Source organism: Polyodon spathula, chromosome 37 (genome assembly GCF_017654505.1).
Source record: "Polyodon spathula isolate WHYD16114869_AA chromosome 37, ASM1765450v1, whole genome shotgun sequence".
In the NCBI taxonomy this organism is placed as follows: Eukaryota; Metazoa; Chordata; class Actinopteri; order Acipenseriformes; family Polyodontidae; genus Polyodon; species Polyodon spathula.
In genome coordinates, this window is record NC_054570.1 from 127,501 (window position 1) to 152,500 (window position 25,000).

The window sequence follows — 25,000 nt, forward strand, 5'->3', positions numbered from 1 at the left end:
GGCAGAATGTCGGATGGTAAATTACAAGATTGTTTTAAATAAATATATCTCTATCCTGTACTTTTATGAATGTGTTTTCCTTTTGACTGTGTTTTGTGCATTCACGGAGTTTCAGTTTGCATGTCCTGAGTGTTAAGTTTGTGTTTCAGCTGAGCTCGCTGATCTCACTCAATGCTGTGAAGGGGAAGGACATGGGGGTGCTGATCAGGGCTATATTCAAAGGTAGGGGACCATTTGTGTCTGTGACTAGTGCCCCTCAAAGAGCGAATACAGTGATGACTCTGATTTTTTTTGGATTTACAGCTACGGTTGGTGTTGTTAACTTACATGCTTGGTTATGTATTGATTGTGAACTGTTTCACTGGAAGTGATTGAGATGTCAGGTCCATGTGATGGGAGGAAGGTTTCTGATTTGCGAATGGTCTTTGCTCTCACAGGCTCTCCCTGTTCTCAGTCAGAAGGAGTGAGGCGAAGGCTGCTGCTGTACAAACACTGCATCCAGCTGTGTGAGTCTGGGGACCTGCAGCTGGAGGTGGTGTCAGACATCATTGGGCTGCTTATGCTGGAGGTACAGCATGTATCCCTTGGATTGTTTCCGTTACACATATCAATATATATCTATTCTTGCATGTGTACATTTTAAACATGCATTCACATATTATGATTGTAATTCGCACATGTTTTTCTGGGAACGGTGTTATGACGAATAGCACTGTGTTGTAACTTACATGGTTTTTAGATGCATTTTTCTTTAGAGCCTGGCATTTGAGATATATGCTTTCATTTCAACCTGCATGCATTGCAAATCAATGTTCATTTTGTTAAGGTAAGTCATGTTTATAATAAAGATAATAGTAAGCCTTAAGATTTTCTTGGTTCCGGTCCCAGACTCACCAGCTGCCTGGACCGACCTTGGCTGAGCTGGCCACTCTGTATGTAGACGCTATCAAAGGAGGGAGCATCACCAATGGAAAGTCCCTGCAGCTCTTTCCAACCATCCTCACTGCACTGGTGTCAAAGGAGACCCTGGCTTATGGAAAAGGTAAGGGGACAACCACTGCTGTGACAGCTGTTTCTTATTCAGTATAAGCAGAACACTACGCCCCCAGGCCCTGTGGTCACATCTCCACGTTCCAAGTGTCCAGTAGTGCAACCTGTTGTCTTCAGCGTTCAGAGTTCTCCTGAGTATAAATTTTTTTTTTCATTCACAGGTCAGCTGAGTGGAGAGGAATACAAGAAGCAGTTGATAAACAGACTTTGCTCCAGCAGGTTGGTCCCAATTTAATTTTCTATTATTTTATTTTCTATAATCATTTATTTATTATTTTTATTTTAAAGAATATGGGCCATTTTAATCCCAATTCATTTTTTTTTTTTAACATAGTACATTTTATTTTTGATCAGGTGGGACCCTCATTGTGTAATTCACCTCACCTCAATGTTCAGGTACAGTATACAGATCTGGTGTGTGACGTTTGCCTCCCTCCTTTCCTCCTCTCCCTCAGCCCACTTACTCATTAACTCTTACCCCTGGCTGTGTTTGCTGCAGGGATGTCCCTATGACGGTGGAGGAGCTGCAGTTTGTGGTTGAGAAGGTGCTGCGAATGTTCTCCAAGCTGGATCTTCAGGAGATCCCACCCCTTGTCTACCAGCTTCTCCTTCTTTCTGCCAAGGTGAGGCAGTCTAGTCCAACCCGAGAGCTCCACACTGCTGATTCCTAAGCTTGCGTGAAGTAACAGTACAGACCTGGTGACTTTCATGTGAGATCTGACACTTTTATCTAGTGCATTTTCCTTTTTCAGGGCTGTAAGAAGAATGTCCTGGAAGGAGTCATTGCTTATTTTAATGAGCAGGACCAGCGTCAGAAAGAGGAGCAGAAGGACAGTGAGTGAGTATGAAAACTCAGTGAAACTTTGGAGTGGCACCTTTTCACTGAACTGTACTAACCACACAGATCATACATTTTAATTAAACATATATTCATCAAAGTTAGGAGTAGATTTCACGCAAACCAGACTGTCATCGGTGGAAACCATCTGTTGAAATATGCATGAAGTTTCTGTTTGTTGAAACCAGGCTCCATTGCCTGACGGTGGCTTGATGATTTGCAATCCATTGTTTTTATAGATCCATGGAAGTCGAGGTGGCCTCAGTCCCCCAGGACCAGCTCCGCCATGTGGAAGGAACAGTGATTCTCCACCTCGTGTTCGCCGTCAAACTGGATCACGAGCTGGGGAGGGAGCTTGTTAAACATCTGAAGGTGCCGTGTATTCATTTGCTCTCCCCCCTCTGTGAACTGGTTCATTCTGATGTGTCGTTATTTTCTAACTGCTAGTTCTGTTTCCATGGCAGGGCGAGGTGGGAAGGATGCTGTGCCCCTTCAACATCGCACTGGTGCTGTCTATGGCCAGGAGCCACCGCTTCGAAGAGCAGGTCTGATCCCATGCCCCCGTCACTTACACGGAACAGCAAAAACGTTTGGTTACAATTACAGATCTCCATCACAGTCCTACTGGAGTTTTAAACAGTCAGATCACCATACTGAACATTTACTCTTCTCCATGAAGAATAATCCTTCTTGATGTCATATTGTCTCTTTTTGGTTACTTGCAGGGGCATCGAATTTTAGTAATTAGAAATTTAAAACAATTTTGGTTTTAATTGTAATACCAAAAGCTCTGTTTTAAAGTTTTTAAAAGTGTTTTTTTTTCATGCACGCAGATATCCGACTTCCTTAAAACCGCGATAATCAAGTGCTTTAGAGATTCTCAGATCCAGCAGGGCTCCAAGTTTATCCAGGAGCTGATTCCACTGCACTGCAGCGTGTCTGACATGATTATGGAAACTGTCAGAAACAGGTGTGAAACATGCAAGCAACTTTCTTTCTTTTATATATATATATATATAATAGAATATCAGATATATATATATATGAATATATATATATATATTATATATATAATATATGACAACATATTAAACGTTTACAAAGACACTACTTGTGAAAAATTTGCCTATTGTCTTGTTTTAGTTTTGTTAAACAATTTTCCTTCACCTCGAACCCCCCCTAAAAAGCGATGTGTTTTTGTGTTGCAGTGTGTTTGGCTGGGACCACGTGACACAGGGGCTGGTGGAGCTGGGGCTCATGCTGATGGATTCCTTCGGTCCAAAGCCTGGTCCCTTCGGGAAAGCAGCTGAGTCAAACCACAACGCCCCCAAGACTCCCGCGCAGCAGGCCTGCAGACTCGGGGCCCAGATCCTGCTGGAGACCTTTAAGGTACAGGAAGAAATCCTAGTCCATTGTGCACAATCACTTACACGCTTTCCCTTCTGGTCGTAGGACTCCTTTTTTTGCAGAGGTTAAAGCTCTGTACTCTGGTTTCACTCCACCTGGAGAATAAGTTGATTGTAGGTGTTGTCCAGATGTTTTTTGGGAGCACCGCATAAATAAGTTTCTGACACACAGCTCTCCATATTTAACCCCTATTAATTAGATCACAGCATGGTTCTCCTGCCATCCTCTTGAAATGAGCTTCAGTGTTTTGTTTTTCAGATGCATGAGCCAATCCGAATTGAGGTTCTGGAGCAGGTGCTAAACCGAGTGATCACGAAGACAGCCTCTCCAATCAGCCACTTCATAGGTACTCGTATATATGTGTGTATCTATCTGTTGGCTGCTTGTGTGATGGTTTTCGCTTCCAAAGCACCTTGGCTGACCAGCCCCTGCCGACAGTGCACCATTACCAATAACAGTACTTTTCACCCTCTCCTCCTGCCACAGACTTGTTCTCAGACATTGTCGTCTCTGCACCCATGATTCTCCTGGACTCTTCCTCCAAGGTTATAGAAGTGTTCGACCACTTGTCCTACCTGCCTGTCAGCACAGTGCAGGGGCTGCTCAAGGCATTGCAGGTGAGGGAGGGATGTGTTAATAGTTAAAACCTAGATTTTTCAAGTTGGGATAGATACCTTGATCTTAATTTCTTCCGGTCACAATTTAATAAAACACCTGCACCTGATTCTTTTTCTCACCAGCCGTTACTGAAGGTCAGCATGTCCATGAAGGATTCCCTTATTTTAGTTCTGAGAAAGGCAATGTTTTCCAGGTAAACTGTGTGTGTATTCAGTTATTAAAAAACAGAACAAAAAATCAAACTGCAGCAATATGCCTGGAAACATTTGTCAAACTGTGTGTGTGTGTGTGTGTGTGTGTGTGTATATAACCATATGCTAATAGTATATAACTGCGTTAAATAGTGTGATTTATACGCTACAATACAAACGGCGGTATTACTTTATTTGACATTTGAAATTTGTTCTCCTCTCTGTAATGTCCCCTCAGCCAGTTGGATGCCCGGAAGTCTGCAGTGGCTGGATTCCTCCTGCTGCTGAAGAATTTCAAGGTGCTGGGCAGTCTGGCCTCCAGTCAAGCCAGTCAGAGTGTATCTGCAAGCCAGGTGAGGACCAGACATACTGGTACTTCCAAATGACAGAGAATAAATCAGCTGTCACATTATATTTTAAAAAAGAAATAAAAAAAAAAAAAAAAAAAAAAACAGTTGCCTCTCTCTTGTTGCAGATCCAAGTGGATGTCCACTCTCGCTATAACTCTTCTGCTAATGAAACATTCTGCCTGGAGATCCTGGGCAGCCTGCGCCGCTGCCTGAGCCAGCAGGCTGATGTCCGGCTCATGCTCTACGAGGTGACCTTCCTCTACAACCCTTCTCTGATCAGTGCACAAATCACAGCCTCGGCTTTGAAAGGGAATCCCAGGCATCTGATTAGCTCTGCTTTCTGTTTTGAAACGCTTGCAGGGATTTCACGACGTGCTCCGCAGAAACTCCCAGCTGGCGAGCTCTATCCTGCAGACGCTTCTTTCTCAGGTATGATTACTTCCAGGGATATGGAGGGTTGGGTGTTGAGCCTCCAAGCCATACCGGCTTGCTGTAGGAAGCAGTGTTGGTCTGTTTGATGATCGTTGTCTTCTTGTTGTTTTGCAGCTGAAGCGTTACTATGAGCCTGAGCAGGACCTGCTGCCCCCTGTGAAGCTGGAAGGGTGTATCACAGCCCAGGGGGACCAGATCTTCCTGCAGGAGCCCCTGGTACAGCAAATGCAGCTCTGTCAGTGTGCCGGGCTCCATGGCTCTATTGAGTTGCTCTCAAAGTGGACTCATAGGCAGTTGAACTAATACAGTACAGTGTCCGGTGTAATTGAGGATGGGAATACTTCTAATTTGTGTAAATTTAATACAAAAATAAGTCCACTGAAAGCTGGTCCATGAATAAGTTACATTTTGTGTTGTGATACCATCTATACCTCCTTTTTCTTTTCTTTTTTTTTCAATATGTATTTCCCCTCCCCCAGTCCCACCTGCTGAGCTGCGTGGTGCACTGCTTTCTGTGGTACCGAGAGCTGCAGCGTGATAATCTCCACGAGGATGAGGGGGAGGAGGAGGAGGAGGAGGGGGGGGGGATTCAGGAGGACCTGGAGAACATTCTCAATTCCATCACACGACGCATGATCAAGAGTGAGCTGGAGGATTTTGAACTGGTCAGCTGGTTTCTTGGTTCACTGGGTTATTTTAGCAGACGTAACTAGAATTGACAAGACCTTGACAATCGGCTAAAGGAACATTCCCATTGACTTGTTTTCTATACGTGGTTCTGGCTCAGTGTACTCTTTTTTGTAAAGAAACCCCGATCATAATGTTTCATTTTATTTATATTGGTGTTTGTGCAGTAAGGTAACCTGGAATGGCCTTTGGGTTTCCCTATTTATTTGTGCCCAACCTACTTTTTGACTTTTGCAAAAAATGTAAGCTGCCCAGGCGAGTTCCAAACCACTCAGTTCATTTAATGAAATCCTATATCCCAAATATGAATTCACTTACCTGAAGAACAAGCCTTTGTTGTTCTTCCATAGGATAAATCTGCAGATTTTTCTCTTTCTTCGAATGTTGGCGTGAAGAATCACATCTACGCTCTTCTAGTGATGGGAGTGTATGAGGTTCTCATGGAATTTAACTTCAGCTGTGCCAATTACAGGTAACGTGAGCCAACAGCAGGACCGCACTGTCCTGTCAGTTTGGTAAAACCCCATTATGAACTCTTGACGAGCTGTTGTCTCCCGTGCAGTAAGAACCGATTTGAAGACCTCCTCGGCTTGTTTAACCTCTACCACAAGCTCTCTGAAATCCTGAAGGAGAAGTCTGGCAAAGGGAAATCTCCTTCCAGCAAATCGGCCCGCAGTCTGCTGTCTATCGGCTTCGTCTCCACCCTGCTGACAGCTCTCTTCAGGTAAAGATACTCTAGCTGATGCGCTTGGTCTTGATTCTCTATATATATATTGTGTACAAGCCAATTTGTGTCATGTCATTAAAGTCGGACAGGCAAACTGATCTGACTGTTAACTGATTTTGTGTGTTAAGGGTTGGACGAACTCGCCACTAGAGAAATGTCGTGTTGACATAAACTCTCAAAATAACATAACTTCAAGCAGTGAAAGACAAATAGCTGTGTAAGTTATAGAGGAATAGGTTGAAATGAATGGCATGCAGTAAAATGAGGTTTACAGTACTTGCTGGTAAGCAGGTTAAAGGCCCACGTGTGTGTGTGTGTGTGTGTGTGTGTGTGTGTGTGTGTGTGTGTGTGTGTGTGTGTGTGTGTGTGTGTGTTGGGTCAGTTTTTACAATGCAATTAAAATAAAATGGATCGAACCACTGCAAACAGACGATTAAAACACCAGATTTTGGTAGATTATCGTAATGATGAGTGTTTCTTACGAGGGTAGCAATGTCTTACTCTGGGAGTGCTGGTGTGAAGGATTCAACGTGTGTGTGTGTGTGTGATTGTATTGGGCAGGGACAGCACACAGAGCCGTGAGGACAGCCTCTCTGTCCTGCGCTCCAGTACTGAGTTCCTCCGCTACGCAGTCAGCGTAGCGCTGCAGAAGATCCAGCAGCTAGAGGAGACGGGCCACACTGACGGACCCGAGGGGCAGAACCCCGAGAAAACTTTCAGACACCTCTGTGAAATCACCAGGTCAGTCATAAAACACAACGTTCTTAACAATCTACTGGTGAACCTACGTTCCACCCTCAACAATATGCACCCTGGTGGGTTTTGTTTCAGGGTGCTGCTGTGGAGGTACACCTCGATCCCGTCTGCTGTGGAGGAGTCTGGCAACAAGAAGGAGAAAGGGAAGACTATCTCCATGCTGTGCCTGGAGGGGCTGCTGAGGATATTCAGTGCAGTGCAGCACCGCTACCAGAGCAGAGTCCAGCAGTTCCTATGTGCTGTAGGTGAGGAAACTGGACTGGTAGGGTGCAGAGTAAGCCTGTAAAGCATGTATGAACACTGTCTATCCTCCAAGCTGTTTTAAGAGTTACAATATGGAGAGTTGGAAGTCTTCAGTTTAATTAAGATGCATATAGCTGCCTTAGCGTGGGTTGAGAATTTGTTGGTTGTGTAGCCGTTTTTTTTTGTTTTTTTTTTTATGTAAAAGTTCTCATTCTTACCACACATTATATCTGAATCTGACGCTTTGTTTGAGCAGAGACCCATGCAATAAGGGTTAAGAGCCTTGTCATAAGGTGCATTGAGTTGATAAATAAGCAGACAGTATCAGATGGCCTTTACAACCAATACAGTGTGGCGTTCCTATTGGATTTGACCAGGGTGTGGATGTTCTGTATATCTAATCTGCTGTCAACCATGTGTGTGCATCTGTATTCACCGCAGATGTGTCCGAGGAGGAGGAGGGCCAGGCAGAGAATATCAGCGTGACTGAAAAAACTGCATTTCTTATCCGGCAGTTTCAGGTACAGGAATGCACACAGGTCTGGTCTTTAAAACAGAGGACAGAAGTCCAGTCACCTCTTGTCTGTCCTCCCTGCTGTAATACTGGGCTGAAACAGGTGACAGTGGGAGACTGTGGGAGTACTGTGATGACGAGGAACAGGAGTGAGATGATTTTGTGTTGAATTGCAGCGATCCCTGGTGAACCAGCTGAGTGGGGGAGAAGATGATTTTAACAGCAAAGAAGCCCAGATAGTGGTGAACATCCTGACTGTGCTCTCACGGCAGCTGGAGCCCTCGTCACCGCAGGTACTAAGAGCTGACATGGTTCAGAGCTACTGTAGGAACGCAGACAGTAGGGCACAGCTGAGCAGTGATAAAATAGAAAATAGCTTCAGGTTCTGGAAATTCAAAGATTCACGTCCCTGTTGAAAGTACTACTACTGTCTACTTCTACTTCTTATTGCTCTCTCGACCAGCTTGTGCACTTTTTTTTTATTGCAAAAAGAATCCTCTGGCTTAGTGTGGTGGTTTGTAACTGCATCTTTATTTTTGGAGGATGTCATTCTGATGGTGAAGGCTAATCTATTATTTTTCTGTACAGTTTGTTGAGGTGTTGTCCTGGACAGTTAAGATATGCAAGGAGAGCAGGTTAGGTAAGTAAACAAATACAGCACATGGTACTGTTTTAATATGAGCAGACTCTTAGTGAGGGGGTTGTTTACAGCACCCTTAAATTAGAGAATGACTTGGAGCAGAGTTATTTAAAGGGGTTTTATGGGATTTAAGTAATTGCAGGAATGGAAGTTAAGACTTCTATTGCATAGCTGTTTCACCCATTCCAGGTTTTACTACAAGCTTGATTAGCCACAGTGAATAGGTAACAAGCTCAGGTGTGTCTTATTAAAACACCTAGTAAAACCAGAAATGGATCAAACTGCTTTGCAATGGGAGTCTTGTTTCCATCCCTGAGTTGTTTAGGATGAAATGAACACTGAATGTTATGTATCCATTTAATTATTTTGTCCAGCCCAAAAGCCCATTTCTATTGAAAACACCTGTAGTGTAGTTTGTGCATTTCACCCCTGTCCGTCGGTCTCTAATATTTATGTATTTTCTGTTGGTTTGTTTTTCATCACTCAGAGGATCCCCAGTTCTGTAAAGGGCTGATGTCCTTGCTGTTTAGTCTCCATGTGCTGTATAAGAGCCCAGTGAGTGTGCTTAGAGAGCTGTCCCAGGACATTCACAGCCACCTTGGAGACATTGACCAGGTAGGAGCATTCATCTATCCACAGTTATCCATGCTACGCTGTGTTGCATATAGAAATGTTGCATTAGATTATGTGTCTGACGCCTCCTTTTTTCTTTTTACCTCCCTTGCAGGATGTTGAAGTGGAGAAGCAGTCTCATTTTGCCATAGTAAACGCCAAGACCGCAGCTCCTACCGCCACTGTGGGTATACAATAAACTTAAACAGAACGGGCAGGGGCTGGAATCGGGACACATTGGCTTCTATTCACAGCGGAATTCTGTGCAAACCAGAACCAAAGCAACCTCCCTGCTATTCAGACTAAAATACACTTGCACGCAGTGCTAGCAATATTGATTATAAATAACCGCCACAAAATAATGATCTGGACAACAGCTATACTTGTGTCTGCTAGCTGTTGAGTTTGCTGAATAAAACTCATTGTTGGCAGGACAGGTGAATGAAGCTGGAGCTGCTTGTTAAAACTGCCTGACTCCTGTGTCTGTTTTCAGCTGCTGATTTTGTCCCAAGTGGGGAGGATCCTGGATGAAGTGGACTGGCTGATCACTAAACAGAAGGCACAGCTGAGCAGTGATAAAACAGCATCAGGTACTGGAAATTCAAAGAGAGTTACATGTTGAAAACACTGCTATTCTTGCTGTGGGGGTGTGTCATTATTTATTTTTTATTCACAAAATAATAACCGTCTGTAAAGATTTGTTTTAAAAGCTGAATTTGTATGAAGATGATAACCTTGATGGCTATTGTTTTGATAAGCAGAAGCATGTTCTTCAGAAGAAATAAAAGTACCCATTTTAATTGTCTCTTATTTTTTCCAGCAGATAAGCTGTCCCAGGCTGGCGTGCAGCCGGAGCCGGTGGAGAAGGCCCTGATTCTGCAGCTGGGGACCCTGCTGACTGGGCTGCACGAGCTGCTGCAGACCTGCCTGCCTCCAGGAGGCTGCGTGGACACTCTGCTCAGAGAGCTCACCAAGATGTATACCATCCTCACCTCCCTGGTGAAATATGTGAGTGTGCCCCCTGCTAGTGCCCCATCATCCCTGCCTTCTGCATAGAGCCTGTTAAAACATCATCATCAACTACAATTCTGTATGCGCTACCGATTTCAAGACTTTCTGTCTCCCAAGGCTCATGCAACTAAAACTGGTCTGGTTCTTTTCTTAGTTTGCTCCATGCAAATGATCCCTTTTTGACCTTTTTTTTTTATACTGGATTCCAACTTTTGCTGTTTTAAATCCAAACTGTTTGAATACACCAAGTTGCATCCATTTTAAACGATTGATACCAAAGGTTTTTTTTTTTTTTTTTTTTTAAATATTGTTTAATGTAATGTATGTGTACTTGCTGTTTTGTATTCTGTAGTGTGTGACTTTCCACCTCTTGCGTGATGACCTTGCTGTAAATTACAGCTAATATGGTAGGTCATCAACCAACCATTTAAATCTTGTGTTCCTCCAGTATATACAGATGTATACAAATCAACTGGGGCATCTCCCTGCCAGGTTTGAGAAACTGGTGAGTTTGTACAGTTTTGTTTCACTGTAGGAGTTAAAGCAAGTGTAAAACAAAGTTTAAACAACTTATTTAACTGTTTACATTTTGGTACTTTTTTTTTTTTTTTTTTTTTATACAGTATATACAAACTGACTTGTATATGTAATGTAAAAGCAGGTGCCTGACTTCTTGCAGGGGCTGTGTGTTTGTGCATAATCCTTTGCTCTTTCCCTGTTAGGTGAAGCTTTCGGGGTCCCACCTGACTCCCCAGTGCTACGCCTTCATAACCTATGTGCAGGTAAGTATGAGCTGAATGCAGTGTTTCTCTCACAATTCTGAATGCTGGGGCTGGTCCATTTTAAAATCCTTTTTCTTTGTGTGTCTCTCCCCTTGAACGGACAGCGTGAGGACCTGAGCTCTGGAGGAGGAGAGAAGAAAAAGAAGAAAGAGGAAGCCACAACTGCTGCGTCGGTATGCAGCAGACTCCCATCCAAACTCTTCCTATCACACCGTGTTTAACCTTCATAGGAGCATTGACATTAGCATGCTAAAACATGCTTGGAGGACTGAACACAGCTTTGTGAAAGTTTACACTCCAAACAGTGGGCAGTGACATACAGTGATAGCTCGTATTTTTAAGGTTAGCAGACATTGGGATTTTTGTGACACTTGCTCTGTTTCTCAGGCCAAAATGCTACGTGAGACGAAAGCCATTCCCAACCTGATCTTCAGTATTGAACAGTATGAAAAGTTCCTTATCCACCTGTCCAAAAAATCAAAGGTAGGTTTTGGGGAGAAAGTACAGTGACCCCCAGGCATTGTCATATTATGCTGATTAGGATGTTCTCGACTATCAGGTGGGTAAGCAAGGATGGAAATGACTCCTATTGCATAGTCTTTTCAACCATTCCAGGTTTTATGATGAGCTTGATTAGCCGCAGCGTAAAGGTAACAAGCTCAGGTGCGTCTTCTTAAACTCCTAGTAAAACCAGGCATGAGTCAAACTGCAGTGCAACAGGAGTTTTGTTTCTATCCCTGTTCACCCCTATGCTAATGAAGGAGTGGGTTTGAACACATGCTTTGCTCTGCACTGGCAGGTGAATCTGATGCAGCACATGAAGTTGAGCACGTCCCGGGACTTCCGCATCAACACAGCCTCTCTGGAGGCTGCACTGCAGGAGCAGGAGGGGGCCGAGAACAACAGCCATCAGGTGAGGGGTTAAAGCTGCAAGAACAGCCAAGGTGTGCATGAGTGCTGGAGTATAGAACCTGGTGACATATGTGTGCCTTGGTCAATGTCAGCAGTAAATCCTTCATTATTTTCTTCTACTTTTAGATTCTTATACAGTTTTAAACTGCAAAAAATATAGAGCAACAGGTGATTTGAAAAAAAAAAAAAAGTGTTTAAAAAAAACAGCACTTATGGTTTTAACAAAAATATTTTTATTTTAATAAACAACAAAATCTACATAACTTACTTACATGTTACTTTTTTTTTTTAAGACACAGAGCACTGTTTCCCAAGAGCCAGAAGAAAGCCAGGAACCAAAGAAGAAAAGAAGGAAAAAGTCAAAGTAAGAAAGGGTGTGGTATGCAGAGCTGGTAGTGCTGCCTTGTTCTTAGTCAGGGTTTACTGATTACTGGCGCTGACACAGAAGGAACGGGCAACATTATCAGCTCTGAAACTAGCTTGAATAATTGGGTTACATAGCTGGTGCCATTACAAAACTGTTCAGACATTTATCCTCTATGAGCTCCATAGTTCAGGATTGTTAAGTTTTACACAAAACCTGTATGTTCAGATCAGGACCACTCTTTCCATAGATTATTATTATATTGAAATGATTTCCCCATCAGCAGAATTGTCTCTGAAAATGCATGAGGAACCTCCCAGCTATTTCCCTTTAGCCAGTGATCCCTTGGTGATCTCAATAATCTGATAAATATCCAGGGCTTCTCCTACAGGATAAAAGAAATTCGACACACATAAAAAGATATATTTAACAAGTATACATATCTTTAATTTTCTTTTTTCATTCAAAGATCTGAGAAACAAGCTAAAATGTTTACCATGTCACAAAAAAACAAGACTTCCATAGAAGATCTGTTTCCAGATTTTTCTGTGTGCTTAACAAGACGCACCTGAGCTAGTTAGCTGTACACTGGCTACTTAAACTCATTTTAAAACCTGGAATGGCACACATTGCTACACAACAGGAGTAGCCCTGGAAAAAGCTGCAACATAAATACTGAAAATAGATACCAAACAAACTAGAGATCAGCAGTCCAAAACCCTATCTGCAATTCACCTATTAAATTACACTTTGATGCCAGATGGGATTGGAAATGTGACACCTGACCACCATCCAAGTGTAGGAACTTTAAATGAACTTATCTGTAAATGACATTACTGCTGATGTGTATATAAAATAAATACATTCATATTGCATGTGAGAAGAAATTCTGAAAGCATAAAAGTTTCAGTTGCCCCCCTTAAAAGACAAAAGCAGCTTCTGTTCATAAAAAGGCAACAGTACATTCTGATTGTATGAATTATTCATTGCATTAAATGTTTGTATAAAATAAATAATTACAACATATACACCCACCAGAAAGGTTTCACTTGTTTTTATTACTGAGATGTTTTAAATTTGTTTCAGCAATGAAGCCCCACCTCATCAGTACATTTTAAAGATAAACAAGGGATAAAAAGTTTGAATGCATTCTGTAATTCCCTTATAAAATAGAAGGACATTGCCCAGCAGATACTTCTTGTACCCTGTACTGCCCCTGGCACCCCTGCAGACTCACCCTGAGGGATCCCATATCTCCTCTCCATGCCTGTTGGGTTGGAGGGAGTATCGCAGTCCATATTCACCTCCTTGCGCAGACACTGGTCAATATCCACCGCACTGAAGAACGCCACGGACTGGGGCAGGTCCTGCATCCCCAGCTTAAAGGCAAACATGGAGCTAAAAGAGAAAGAAACGGGCTAAAATAAAATAAAAAATGACGGATTTGGTAACGTGATTTACTGTTACAGACTGCACCTTGAAAAAGAATAGAATATGAAGAGGAAACCAATGGAGCTTTTGAATATCATGCATTGGTAACACTTTGGAGTGGCTGTGGCTGAGAGGGAGGGAGCTTTGTGGTTACCGTGTGAGCAGGTTGGTGATCTGCAGTGCCAGTGCAGCCCGGTATCGGTCCTCGCTGCGCACCAGGTACCGCACCTCATCGTGGATGCTGATACAGAAGCGCCCGTCGATATCAAACTCCTCGAACAGCCACCTCATGCAGACCAGCATCAGGTGCAGATAGTCGACCGCCGAGCTCTGCACGACCCAGTTCACTCTGCTCGTGATGAACTGAAATGCAGGGAGAAGGAGAGTCGCAACAGGCAAGACCCCAGGGGTAGCTTTATTTAGATCGACTGCAGACTTTAACGAGAGCCGCCATGCCATGACATTTGAAGATGTTTTTTTAAATCAATCCATCTGGAGTGAACACTATTAGGATGAAGCATGAATTGCTACATGGTGCATGACCTTTTAAAAGACCTTGATTGTGTGTTGCTGGAAAATGAGGTACAAATTTCAATTGGATATCCAGACTGGGTAAACCATAAAGAATCCACTAATCACGTGTCAAACACCAATTAAATAAGAAGTGCATCACTTGAACTCCTCCAGCCCATTCCATCCAGTACCCACCTCATCCTTCACGACACTGGGCTCCAGCGCCCTGCTGATTCGGCAGCCCAGTACAGGTGTGCGGGGGGCGTCTGAGTGGGCAATGTTCTCCAGCTTGTTGAACATTTCCGACTCTGTGCCCCCTGCCCACACGCGCTTGCCCACCACTTCCCACTTGCGGTGTCCTGAGCTGCAGTGACAAACATGGCCAGTCAATGCTAAAGCTACTTCTATTCATTATTATAAATACAAGCCAGCACACCCCATGCATACAGGTCTTGTCTAATAATAAACAAAATGGGCAAGCTAGGGTATATTATTGTACAGGGGTTAAATAAAAAATAAAAGATGTAAAAATAAACCAGTGATCCTAGGTTTATAACCAAATCATGGATTTTAAAACAAGGCTTCAGTGCTCAAGTGTGCATGTGCTGTCCTCTCCTGCTCTTACCTCCTTGAGGCCAGTCTCTGTATCTTCCGCAAGTCCAGAAGGGACACACTGCCGTCCTCTTCTCTTTCAACAGGGATCTGCAGCTCCTTCACCAGCCACTCCCCCTCCTCCGACAGCCTGTACCTGCAGACAGACGGACAGAAACACGGAGAGCATTCTAGCAGGCAGTGTTCAGAGCAGATCTGCCAGTTCTAGCATCTGATTAGCTGAGCTGCTCAGACTATACACTGCAAGAATGCACCCATTCAAAAGTTTTCCTAACTTCGGTATCCTTTTCATTGCCCCACTTAACGTGGTTTGGATGTAGCTTTACTGAAGATGCTATCAGTAGACCTCAGGGAGGTGAACAGCACACACTGGTTCTGAGAGACGGACCTGCGGACCCCCTTGGTGACGGCGTACATCTGCCTGGCCTTCTCGGAGGCCTGCGGCTGGCTGAGCCGGTGGTTGAACTGCATGAGGAGCCGCTCAGCGAAGGGCCGGCCGGCCCCGTAGATCCGGCCATAGTTGAAGACCTTTGCGTGTTCCCGGCTGATGCCCACTGTGGCCGCCGTCCGGCTGTGCAGGTCCGTTCCCTGGCTCTTCTTACCCTGCAGAGTCATCCAGCCAAACGCTGTGCAGCCTGGAGAGGAGAAGAGAGGGGCCATCTCAGCCTGGCTTCTGATGCTTTCTCAACTGACAAGCAGTTATCACAGCTGCCACACCCTTAACCCTTAGGAGATTAATATACAATCAACTTAATTTTGATGGGACCAGAAACTCATCTGAATTCTTATCAGGATTCCATGCCTTAAGTTACTGTACATATGTTATACATTCTAAATAAAAAATATAATATACAGCATTGTATATTTAAAATGTGCAGAGTTTTTTTATAGAAAAAAAATGATCTTCAAAACTTATAAAACTCAGTAATGCAGTTAGAATAGAAAGCACTTTGATTGTAGACATGCAAGGACAGAGCGTGCTCTCACCGTGCATTCTGGCGAAGTTGGCCTCTCCCAGGATGGCTGCTATCCAGAGCTCCTGCGAGTCCACATCGGCTCCGACCAGGTGATACCCAGGGGGCACCTGGATCATCGCCTTCAGTTCACTGCCCACCCTGTCCCGCTGCCGAAACACACGGAGGAGATTCAGTACTGCTGTCTGCAGCAAACACCACTCTACTGCCAGGGAGGTCAGCAGGTATCTGACTGTGCACATGCTTTCCCCATGGGGTCAAGTGAACTCAAATGCAATCTGGAAGGTCGGTAGGAGGCTAGCAGTCCATGATTGACCTGCACTGTGAGCTCCTGTGGTCTGGCTGAACCACTGGTGTAAGGACTGGATTTCCTGGAAAAGCAGTCGCTCGCTTCCATCATCTTACCCTGGCGTTGCTGGCGGTGAGCCAGGTGGGTTCAACAGCCCTGCGGGTCACTGTGCCGGCTGTGATGACCTGTGGCAGGATGGCACCATACTGACCCTCCTCGTCAAAATCAGGGTGCCTGTAGGGCAGGGGGTGGGGGGAGAAGAGATAATCTCTGTACAACAGCACCTATTCAATAAGCCAGCTCAAGGTTATATGTTACTCGCTGTAACATACAGAAATTGCACTTCTGTATGTTTCAGGCATTTCTGACATTATTTTTGCACAGGAAACTATCTGCATGGTGTAGTGTTGACAACTGGTCACCTTCTAGTGAGGAGCTAATCTGATCTTTCCACACGTCCTCCTATAGACTAGACTCTACATAGTCGGATATGTAACCCTCCACTGTAACACAATGCACTGGAGTCCACGGATTACACAAGCGGAGCACAAAGAAAGCACCCACCTGGAGACAGTGCGTGGCAGCTCCCCTTTCTTCAGCCACACCACCTGCTGAGAGCTGTGTGGGAGGAAACACAAAAAGACAAGAATCTGACACTGTGTGCGGTTCATTCCCCCACTGTTACGAAGGTGTATACACATTTTCAAACCCATCCAACAAGCCATTCAGAACGCAAAATAATTTTCACTGAAAAAAACAACCAAACGCCTGCACAAGAAAATTATAAAAAAAGTGCACTGCAAACTGTATTATTTCCAACACGGCTGCAACAAAGAACTGCCCGGGAATGCTCAACGAAGCCCATCTGTGGCACAGTTTAAACTGCCAGTTACAGGGAGTAACAACAGCATGCTTTTCCAGCGCTACTGATACTGGAAGAGGTGGCTTTTAAAGGTGCAGTGCTCTGTGTGTTTATATTACTTTTCAAATGTTTCAGGAGAAGATATCAGATCTGTCCTGTGTATTGCAGAGAGACAGACAGGTGTAACGGGTACCTGATGCGTTTCTGTGCGTTTCTCCAGAACGAGATCATCTTGTTGATCTCCAGCGCTCTCGTGGCGTTCGTCCCGCCAGGGCCTGCCTGCAGTGTGCCGTCCTCCATCTTAGACAGGAAGTCCTTTGCAAATGGGCTGCCCACATTGTTGGCGTTCCCGTCCTGACACACACAGAGCAAGGTGGAATCACCACATTACCCAGCGCCCTCATGCACGTCATTCATTGTTATTTATTACTTTCATCAATTAAACTGAACCTCATTTTACCTTGTGGGGGAGCTTGAAAAACCAGCACCCAGATATGTTGACGTCATTGTAGGGTCCGTTACCGTGGTGATAGGTAGGCTGGCTTTCACTGGGGGAATCTTCTCGGTCCAAAGAATCTTCCTATAAAGAAGCAACAGAACTCATATAAACCTTGTGCAATTTCCATCGAGACGGTCAAGGAAAGTCAACACCGCTTGGTTAAATTACCTCTGTTTTCTTCTGTTTACTTCGTCTGGCTCCAGTCTCCTCTTCAATCCCATTATCCAAAGGCTCCAGGCGGCTCAACTCCTCCACCTAGTGGTGGCATTCAGAAAAGACCCTTTCTGCATTTAACACCACCTTGTGTTATTGTTAATGCTTGAACACATATGGGCTTGTATTTTCTTAAGTTTAAAAAAGGAGAAAGATGTACTTATGCAAAGTACAGGAGCAATGATGCTGAGGCTGTTATCATTATTATTATTTATTTTACCATCTGCCACAGGTCCCCATCGGTCAGCATGAAGTCCTCGCTGAGTGGGATCTCCAGACACTCAGGCTGCTCCTTCCCCCTGCGCTCACAGTGCTCTCTGTACACGCTCTCAATGACTCTGCAACACCAAGCAGGCACCAGGGTTACTCCCCCACTCACTGATCTCCACTCCCCACACAGGGCTACTCCCCCACTCACTGATCTCCACTCCCCACACAGGGTTACTCCCCCACTCACTGATCTCCACTCCCCACACGGGGTTACTCCCGCACTCACTGATCTCCACTCCCCACACAGGGTTACTCCCCCACGCACTGATCTCCACTCCCCACACAGGGTTACTCCCCCCTTCACTGATCTCCACTCGCCACAGGGTTACTCATCCTCTCCTGGATCTCCACTCCCCACACAGGGTTACTCTTCCTCTCCCTGATCTCACCCTCACCTTGTCTTTCTAACACACTTCACATATTCCAACCAAGACAGTCCACAGTACAACCATTTAAAAAAATATCTTTTCACAGTCAAACATTCTTTCAACCAAAAAATACATTCTAGTGATCTGGTACATGGAAATGAATTCCGCAATGCATGGAATAAGTCCAGGGTTTATCCAGCTTTCAGACTTCAATTCCACACTCCCTGTCTCCTTTCATACCTGTAGGGACAGACGGGCCCGTCGCTGCCCCCTGGCTGCTCCAGGTTGTCCCTGCGCCCCGGGACGAGGTATCCCCAGCCGTGCCTGTCAGAGTAGTGCAGGGGAAAGCCGTCCCACGTCAGCCCCATCAGCTTGGGGGTGACCCGCATCTGAAGGCTGATGAGACCCGGCCCCGGGGACCAGTCCGGGTCCGACAGCTTCACACACAGCTTCCGGTACCACCTGAGAAGGGACAGACAAGATCCTAAACAATACGCGCCACCGGCCATCTGCCTCTGGGTATAACAAAGGAGGATTGATGGGGGAATATTCAGGATAAGAGCGCATTTCATTACGAATGTGTGCCAGGATAGGAAAGGCTGATTCCTAACCCAGGCTTTCCCTGGACCAGGGGCACCCCTGTCTCTGTCAATCCATTCCGACCAGGACCTTATTCCAGCAATGTCCTCATTACCAAATGTAGCAGTCCAGAACTCTGCTCCAGCCAAGGCTTTGGTTATTTAACTGATCCTCATGTTAATCAAGGGCATGGTTGAAGCAGTCTGGGATTTGTCTGAAAGCACCACAGTGTACCACTGGCCTAGACCATCATTAACTAGCGTATCAGTAAAGGGAAATAAACACAGAAATCATTTTATCCCATTTTGTTTTCTTAACAAATACTTTCTTTCAACTAATATAAATACATAATATAAATTTAACATGTGTGTATTTATTATTATTATATATATTTATTTTATTTTATTTATACTAGGTCCCATACCGTAAATCTTGGCAATTTTTTTGTTATCAGGTTGACTGCTGACAAACTTAGCAAACTTAGTTAATGTGTAATTCTCAGGCCCATGTTGAGCAGAGGCTAGCTGGTTCAATATCAGGGAGTCTCGGCTGCCGTTCTCACCCGGGATGTCCTGGCAGGTGCTGCCTCCTCTTGGGCAGGAGGCTGACCGTCTCCTTCAGCCGCTCCAGCAGCCCTCTACCAGCAGGGGGGGCCATCTCCTCCTCCTCCGTCGGGGGCCCAGGGTCTGAAGAAAATCAAAATAAACCCAGACTGAACGGTATTGTATTTAATGCTTCAAAATCCTCTATTTCTCTTTTTACATGATCTTTGTCATTGTTCAGTTTTGAGATACAAATCATTTCCCCTCTACGCTTCTCCGCTACATTCACTTGGGATTCCATCTGCCTGCCCATTTTATCTTAGAATGTCATGCGAGGATGACATTGAACTCAATGGCATTTGAAGCCATGCACTTCTTTCTAAGCAAAAGAATATCTTACGCACAGATCTATAAAAAGCTGCAGTCCCACCTTCCTCACTGGTCCTCTGGGAGCCCATCTGCACAGCCGCAGTCTCTGTGTCAGCTTGCTGCTGCTGCTCCTCCTCCTCCTCCTCCTTCTTCTTCTTCTTCTTGATGCTCAACTTCTTCTGCTTGAACTCCTGGACGTCCCACTCGAAGTCCCACAGCCAGGGGTCCTGCTTGTACCTGCAGAAAGGGGCAGGTTTGAGCAGAGTGCAGGCTGTAAAACCCAATCTCAATAAGCATGTTGGTGGAGATGTGATGTTTAGGGGTAACCCATGCCAGGCAGGACTGCTCCCCTTGCTGTGTTACAACAGCCCCTTGAACAAACACAGGGGAATAAACTAATCACACTTAACAGTGTGTAGTGCGACACAGTGCACATCTTTAATTGCTTTCTGTTCTAAACCTGACATGACTAGTACAGTTTAATGTCTCAATTGTAAATTATAACCTCCAAAACCACTGGTTGTCTACCACCTATATTCTGAGAAGTGACCCTGCATAGCCGCTGAGATCTGCATGGATCCACACATAGGGTTTGATGGCAACGAGAACCAGCAAACCCCTAGTCTAGCAGTGCACCGAGACAGCAGCGCTCACTCCTGCTCAGTAGGGTGTGTGTGCTGGTTTCTCCCCCAGGAATCCTCACCTGTCCTCCTGCAGCAGCTGGCACGCCTCGTCAGCCAGGTTCATGAGTGACTTCTTCATCTCCCTCTGCAGCTCCTCGAAAGTGCCCTGAGCCTCCTCCAGGTACCGCCCCCAGTTCTGATTGACAGGCAGGTAGCACACGCCCATCTCCAGCATCCCGGCGAAGGTCACAGGGTGAGGACACCTTGCAAGGGGAAGAAACACCTTGCTGTCTAACGCCATATCAGTCAAATATAATGCAAATCTACTGAATTATAAATGCACTATTTGGCTGAAAACATAGATCAAGCCGGACAAGTCTCACCTCTCCATGAGAAGAGGCAGCTGCTCCTGGAACACCTCGTGAGTCGCCAGGACGTCGAGGGCGCAGTACCGCATCAACTCCTGAGGGACAGGCACACTGCTGCGTCACACAGGGCTCACGTGATTGGAGTGTGGAGCGTGTGGGTGTGTGAAACTCACCTGGAAGCTGCTCCGCACATCGCTCATGCTGCCCTTGACAAAGATCTCCCGCGCCTCCTTCTCCAGCGGAGCCCCGCCCACATACAGAGCGTGAACGTCAGCCAGGTTATTTATGCTGCTGATGTCCACCCAGCGCCACGAGCCAATCTGCAAAGACACACACAGCCTGATGCTCAACGCACTACTGGAACTGCTGCCAGCACTGGCACATCTTAACACATGTCTACAATCGCAGTCCAGCTGCATTACACACTGCCCAACAGCTGCAGCCCTCTAAGAGCGGACTGAGTGAAGCAGCTTGTGTTTAAGAGGGCTAGGTCAGCAGCACAGTGGGTTAACGCAGGAGTCTTCCATCTCTGTAAGCTTGCCTTCAAATCCATCCTAGGTTGCAGGTGTGTTTGGAGGTCCTCACTTACCGCTGGACCCTCCTTGCGCCGCCCGATCCTCTTGATGTGCTCTTTGACCTCTTGCAGTCCCTGCCTCTTGCCATGCTTGCTGGCCATCCAGAGGGAGCGCTGGAAGCCAGTCAGTCCTGAAATGGCCATGTGCATGCTCATGGTGTCCAGGAAGCGCATGTTGGAGCCCTGCACACACACAGCACAGGGAGGGGGCAAAGCAAAGGCTGAAAAGGCTTGCGCCACAGAGCCACACAGGCAGTGACATCATTTTTTTACAGTACAGTATGGCTGAAGAAGCAGCTCCTCTAGTGGTGCTAGTGCAGGCGTCTGATATATTATATATAGATCCCATCATGTCACAGACTGAAGGCAGTAGAATATTTCCTGGCATTTTTTCACCACAGACATATGTATAATTATGTTTGAACAATAAACCACGTCTGAAGTACTGCACAGCTATCTGAACAAGCAACTATTCAGTTTTCTGACGCGTCAAAATGATAAAGTGATAACAGGTCTTCTAATAATCCTGACAAACTCATCTTCCCCACCCACCTTGAGCAGGTACTGCTCCTTGATCTTAGCCCGGTCGAAGCTGACGTTGTGCCCCACCACCAGCCTCTCGCTCCACTGCCCACTGGGGGACTTGCTGGAGTTGGGAGGAGTCTCCAGGGGGATGAGGTCAGCCAGGCCCAGCTGAGTGGACCAGGTGTAGCGCTCCTCGATCAGACGCTTACTGCACCACGAGTACCTGAGACCAGAGCAGCACACCTTTAGAGACATACAGCACTGGACTGCATGCCTAGTAAACTCGTTTGATCACTTTGCTTTTGCATGAATTTCCCATCATTTATTCATGGCGTGTAAGCTAAGTATTCAAAATTGGAAAATGCCAAGTAAATTGGAGGATGCCATCTGGAAAGAGGCACCAACTGAGCAGCTGAGAGTACACTTACATTGTAGGTACTCACTGTGACCCCTAGTAGTAGCCCTCAATGTTGACCACACCTGCCCACTTGCATTGCTCTGCAGTGACTGACTTTTAAATCACCCTGCATGTAGCAGTGTCCGTCCTCACCACCACAAACCCCCTCCCCCTTATTCTCTTACCAGCCAGTAGGAGACACAGCAACTGCCAGAGTGGGGCACTGCCCTTCTGCCATGCACACCTCCACGTCAAAAACCAGCGCCCGCTCATCAGGAAAATCCACCTTCTTCTGTTCCCCTCCTGGTCCGTACTGGGTCCAGCCCACCTCCCTGGCCCATTCCTGGGGCAGCTCCGGCAGCTGGGCCTGCAGCAGCTGGTTAGCAGCCTCTAGGTACGGGTAGCTCTGCTTCTGCGCCAGGGTTCGGAAATGCTGGTCGATGTCGTCCCCGTACATGTGCGGCAGGCGCAGCTCCACGTCGGGCAGCAGCGAGGTCTCCCGGCCCCACAACTCGTGTCTCTGGAGGTGGCGGATGCTGCGCTCCACGTCTTCTTCCCGGTAATCTTCCGCTGCCCCCCGGAAGATCTGCTCCCGGAGGTTCCTGGACAGCATCTGGATGTTGAGCGGGTTGAGCCGGGTCTGGGAGGATGGTTCTGGTCTCTGCAGGGGCTTGGCTGGAGCACACCTGCCCCTCCACCAGCCAGCTCTAGGCTGCAGCAGGCGTGTGAAGAGAAGCTTGGAAAAGTGCTGCTGTGGTGGTTTGGACAGCAGGCGGTTCATTTTTTAGCAGTTCTGATCAGCTTAACAGCGTATTCGTTTTGTGTGTGTCCTCTGAAGTTCAAAGTGAAAACTCTGCAACAGAACAAACACTGCACTATATTATTATTATCAATAGCTGCAATTCATTGGTGCACGCTGCTCTGTTTATGTGTGCGTGTGTAGGCTTTTAAAGCAACTGGAACTAACTGCTGTCTGATTGCATGCTGGTCTTACAACACCGTTGGCATTGGGCAACCCGCAGAAATAATTCACATGTCAGTACTGTATAAGAATTCACTGCACTCTGTTGCGTGTTACATTCCACACCTCATGAAGACCAAGAATGAAGAACCGTACCGTAACTTTGCATTGGATTATATAGATGCAGCCTGTCACTGTGTGCAGCACCACGCCGCGCTCTGGACGTGTTGTTGTTTTCATCCGGATTATTTTCCCATGCAGTTTATCTGAGGTGGCAGTTTTATCCATGCGACATAATGATGAGCTTCTTCACGCCGTTTCACCAGCTCACCTCAGATTCAAAACAATGTATTTAACCAGACAGACCAAAGAGGTGACACACGCTACAAGCACATTTCACCAACACAAGAATTTCCACCTACAAAAATAATACAGGCACCAACCCACAGCGACGCCTAGAGGTTTGGATGATTATGCTTGCTTGTTCTGTAAAACGATTTTACTTTTTAGTTAACCTGTGCAGTTGGTCTTGCTTTTTTTAAAATAAAACAATCTTAAAAACCTTTCTGTGATTCCTCTTAAGAGAAAAACAACAGTCGAATAGTTTCTTTAAGCATGTAATGGCCGCGTGGCCTAATGGATAAGGCGTCTGACTTCGGATCAGAAGATTGCAGGTTCGAGTCCTGCCGCGGTCGTGTTTTTTTTTTTTACTGTGGTTTTTTTATTTTATATATAAAATATATAAAACCGGATGTTTTCTCCGGTATCAACGAAATCACAAACCGTTAACTATTATATATTTATTCTGTACATATGTACCATATAGAATGTAAAGCTGGCAGCGTTTCTGCAATCATAAGTCTTTCATTTCTGTTTCAAAGCAGAGAAAGCACACAGCGTCTTAAAGGAGTTCAGCAAGGAAATAAAACAGTAGAGATGCTACACACCGTTCTGTCGTATTCGTTTTATTTAAACATAATTTACACCTGCAATTTTTGTATACAGTATATATTGTGCGCTTATATTATAAATGAACACACATTAAAAGCTATTATCGAAATTCAGCTGGCTTTAACTTGACTACATGACATTTTGCCATTCCTGTAACACAGCCCGCGCTTAGTTTAGTATCTGCGCCGGGGAGCCCTGTCTTGAACCCTTTTCCAGTGGTGTGTGTGGGGTTTTTTTTTTTTTTTTTTTTTTTTTTTTTTTCCAGTTGGGTAATCCCGCTCCTCCAGCGCCTCTCTAACGCTTCGCAGCGTCCTCAGCAGGTAGCGGTTCTCCTGCACCAGAGAGACTCGTTCTGCCAGACCCGCCTCCCTTTCACGCCTCACCCGGTCTCTGCCGCTTCGCCTCGCTTAGCTCTGACTCTAGACCCTGCAGTCTGAAAGGGAGGTCTTACTAAATAAGCAACAGAACCCTGATTATCCGGCATTCTCGTCCATTTGCGTTTTACAGCGATTAAAAAAAAACGTGCTTATACCCACCTTTCATTTTTGTAGATTTTCCGTCCACTCCCTATACGAGCTTTGCGATTGCTGAATGACAATTCGTATTAATCACATTCTAAAAAGGGCTGTATACATTGAAAAACAAATGGGACGATATCAATGTTTGCTTACACAACAGATGCTATTCACAGTGTGGATGGTTGCGCACTTTGTCCCAGTCAAATGCTCAACCTGGTTTGATTGCTTGATTTGGCAGCACACTGTGTGCACCTATTACTTGAGAAGTCCTCACAGATCCCACACACATAGCTCTAGTTTGGTCCAGGCTGGCTCTGTTATTACCTGGGAGATACCGGCGCTTCACATCCTCCAGCGATGTGTTCAGTAACTGCGCCTCCTGCTGGTAGCCCCTCTGCAACTGCTGGTGCAGGTGTTCCACCTCACTG

At 45.6% G+C, this 25,000-nt stretch overlaps 2 protein-coding genes and 1 non-coding gene across 3 annotated transcripts in view; 2 read left to right on the forward strand and 1 right to left on the reverse strand.

Moving 5' to 3' along the window:
• Nucleotides 1–12,142, forward strand: part of LOC121304144 (Fanconi anemia group I protein-like) — a 15,383-nt gene extending 3,241 nt beyond the window's left edge. The window contains exons 2-37 of the mRNA XM_041235109.1: nucleotides 150–222; nucleotides 438–568; nucleotides 889–1,042; nucleotides 1,212–1,269; nucleotides 1,405–1,446; nucleotides 1,550–1,673; nucleotides 1,803–1,888; nucleotides 2,128–2,260; nucleotides 2,353–2,433; nucleotides 2,722–2,858; nucleotides 3,097–3,277; nucleotides 3,554–3,641; nucleotides 3,782–3,912; nucleotides 4,036–4,106; nucleotides 4,343–4,457; nucleotides 4,580–4,702; nucleotides 4,815–4,883; nucleotides 5,001–5,102; nucleotides 5,366–5,551; nucleotides 5,924–6,045; nucleotides 6,136–6,297; nucleotides 6,862–7,041; nucleotides 7,132–7,301; nucleotides 7,741–7,820; nucleotides 7,990–8,106; nucleotides 8,402–8,453; nucleotides 8,941–9,068; nucleotides 9,181–9,249; nucleotides 9,559–9,655; nucleotides 9,886–10,073; nucleotides 10,525–10,581; nucleotides 10,799–10,858; nucleotides 10,963–11,031; nucleotides 11,246–11,341; nucleotides 11,658–11,771; nucleotides 12,064–12,142. Of these exons, the coding sequence (XP_041091043.1) occupies nucleotides 150–222; nucleotides 438–568; nucleotides 889–1,042; nucleotides 1,212–1,269; nucleotides 1,405–1,446; nucleotides 1,550–1,673; nucleotides 1,803–1,888; nucleotides 2,128–2,260; nucleotides 2,353–2,433; nucleotides 2,722–2,858; nucleotides 3,097–3,277; nucleotides 3,554–3,641; nucleotides 3,782–3,912; nucleotides 4,036–4,106; nucleotides 4,343–4,457; nucleotides 4,580–4,702; nucleotides 4,815–4,883; nucleotides 5,001–5,102; nucleotides 5,366–5,551; nucleotides 5,924–6,045; nucleotides 6,136–6,297; nucleotides 6,862–7,041; nucleotides 7,132–7,301; nucleotides 7,741–7,820; nucleotides 7,990–8,106; nucleotides 8,402–8,453; nucleotides 8,941–9,068; nucleotides 9,181–9,249; nucleotides 9,559–9,655; nucleotides 9,886–10,073; nucleotides 10,525–10,581; nucleotides 10,799–10,858; nucleotides 10,963–11,031; nucleotides 11,246–11,341; nucleotides 11,658–11,771; nucleotides 12,064–12,138 (3,921 nt within the window). The 3' untranslated portion in view covers nucleotides 12,139–12,142. The remainder of the gene's footprint in view (nucleotides 1–149; nucleotides 223–437; nucleotides 569–888; nucleotides 1,043–1,211; nucleotides 1,270–1,404; nucleotides 1,447–1,549; nucleotides 1,674–1,802; nucleotides 1,889–2,127; nucleotides 2,261–2,352; nucleotides 2,434–2,721; nucleotides 2,859–3,096; nucleotides 3,278–3,553; nucleotides 3,642–3,781; nucleotides 3,913–4,035; nucleotides 4,107–4,342; nucleotides 4,458–4,579; nucleotides 4,703–4,814; nucleotides 4,884–5,000; nucleotides 5,103–5,365; nucleotides 5,552–5,923; nucleotides 6,046–6,135; nucleotides 6,298–6,861; nucleotides 7,042–7,131; nucleotides 7,302–7,740; nucleotides 7,821–7,989; nucleotides 8,107–8,401; nucleotides 8,454–8,940; nucleotides 9,069–9,180; nucleotides 9,250–9,558; nucleotides 9,656–9,885; nucleotides 10,074–10,524; nucleotides 10,582–10,798; nucleotides 10,859–10,962; nucleotides 11,032–11,245; nucleotides 11,342–11,657; nucleotides 11,772–12,063) is intronic.
• A 288-nt stretch (nucleotides 12,143–12,430) lies between these two features.
• On the reverse strand, nucleotides 12,431–23,613 carry polg (polymerase (DNA directed), gamma). Its single transcript, XM_041235567.1, has 23 exons — nucleotides 23,260–23,613; nucleotides 22,328–22,995; nucleotides 21,773–21,968; nucleotides 21,236–21,403; nucleotides 20,820–20,966; nucleotides 20,662–20,741; nucleotides 20,359–20,541; nucleotides 19,717–19,892; nucleotides 19,307–19,430; nucleotides 18,406–18,627; nucleotides 17,748–17,865; nucleotides 17,483–17,569; nucleotides 17,276–17,395; nucleotides 17,009–17,169; nucleotides 16,518–16,571; nucleotides 16,070–16,187; nucleotides 15,678–15,813; nucleotides 15,079–15,325; nucleotides 14,704–14,826; nucleotides 14,274–14,442; nucleotides 13,720–13,928; nucleotides 13,372–13,532; nucleotides 12,431–12,519 (listed from the first exon to the last, which is right to left on the reverse strand). Exons 2-23 carry the CDS (start codon nucleotides 22,921–22,923, stop codon nucleotides 12,455–12,457), a joined length of 3,660 nt encoding a protein of 1,219 aa, XP_041091501.1. The 5' UTR covers nucleotides 22,924–22,995; nucleotides 23,260–23,613; the 3' UTR covers nucleotides 12,431–12,454.
• Nucleotides 23,614–23,725: 112 nt separating this feature from the next.
• trnar-ucg lies at nucleotides 23,726–23,798 on the forward strand. Its single transcript has one exon. It is a non-coding gene; the product is annotated as a tRNA-Arg (tRNA).
• Nucleotides 23,799–25,000: the final 1,202 nt, after the last annotated feature.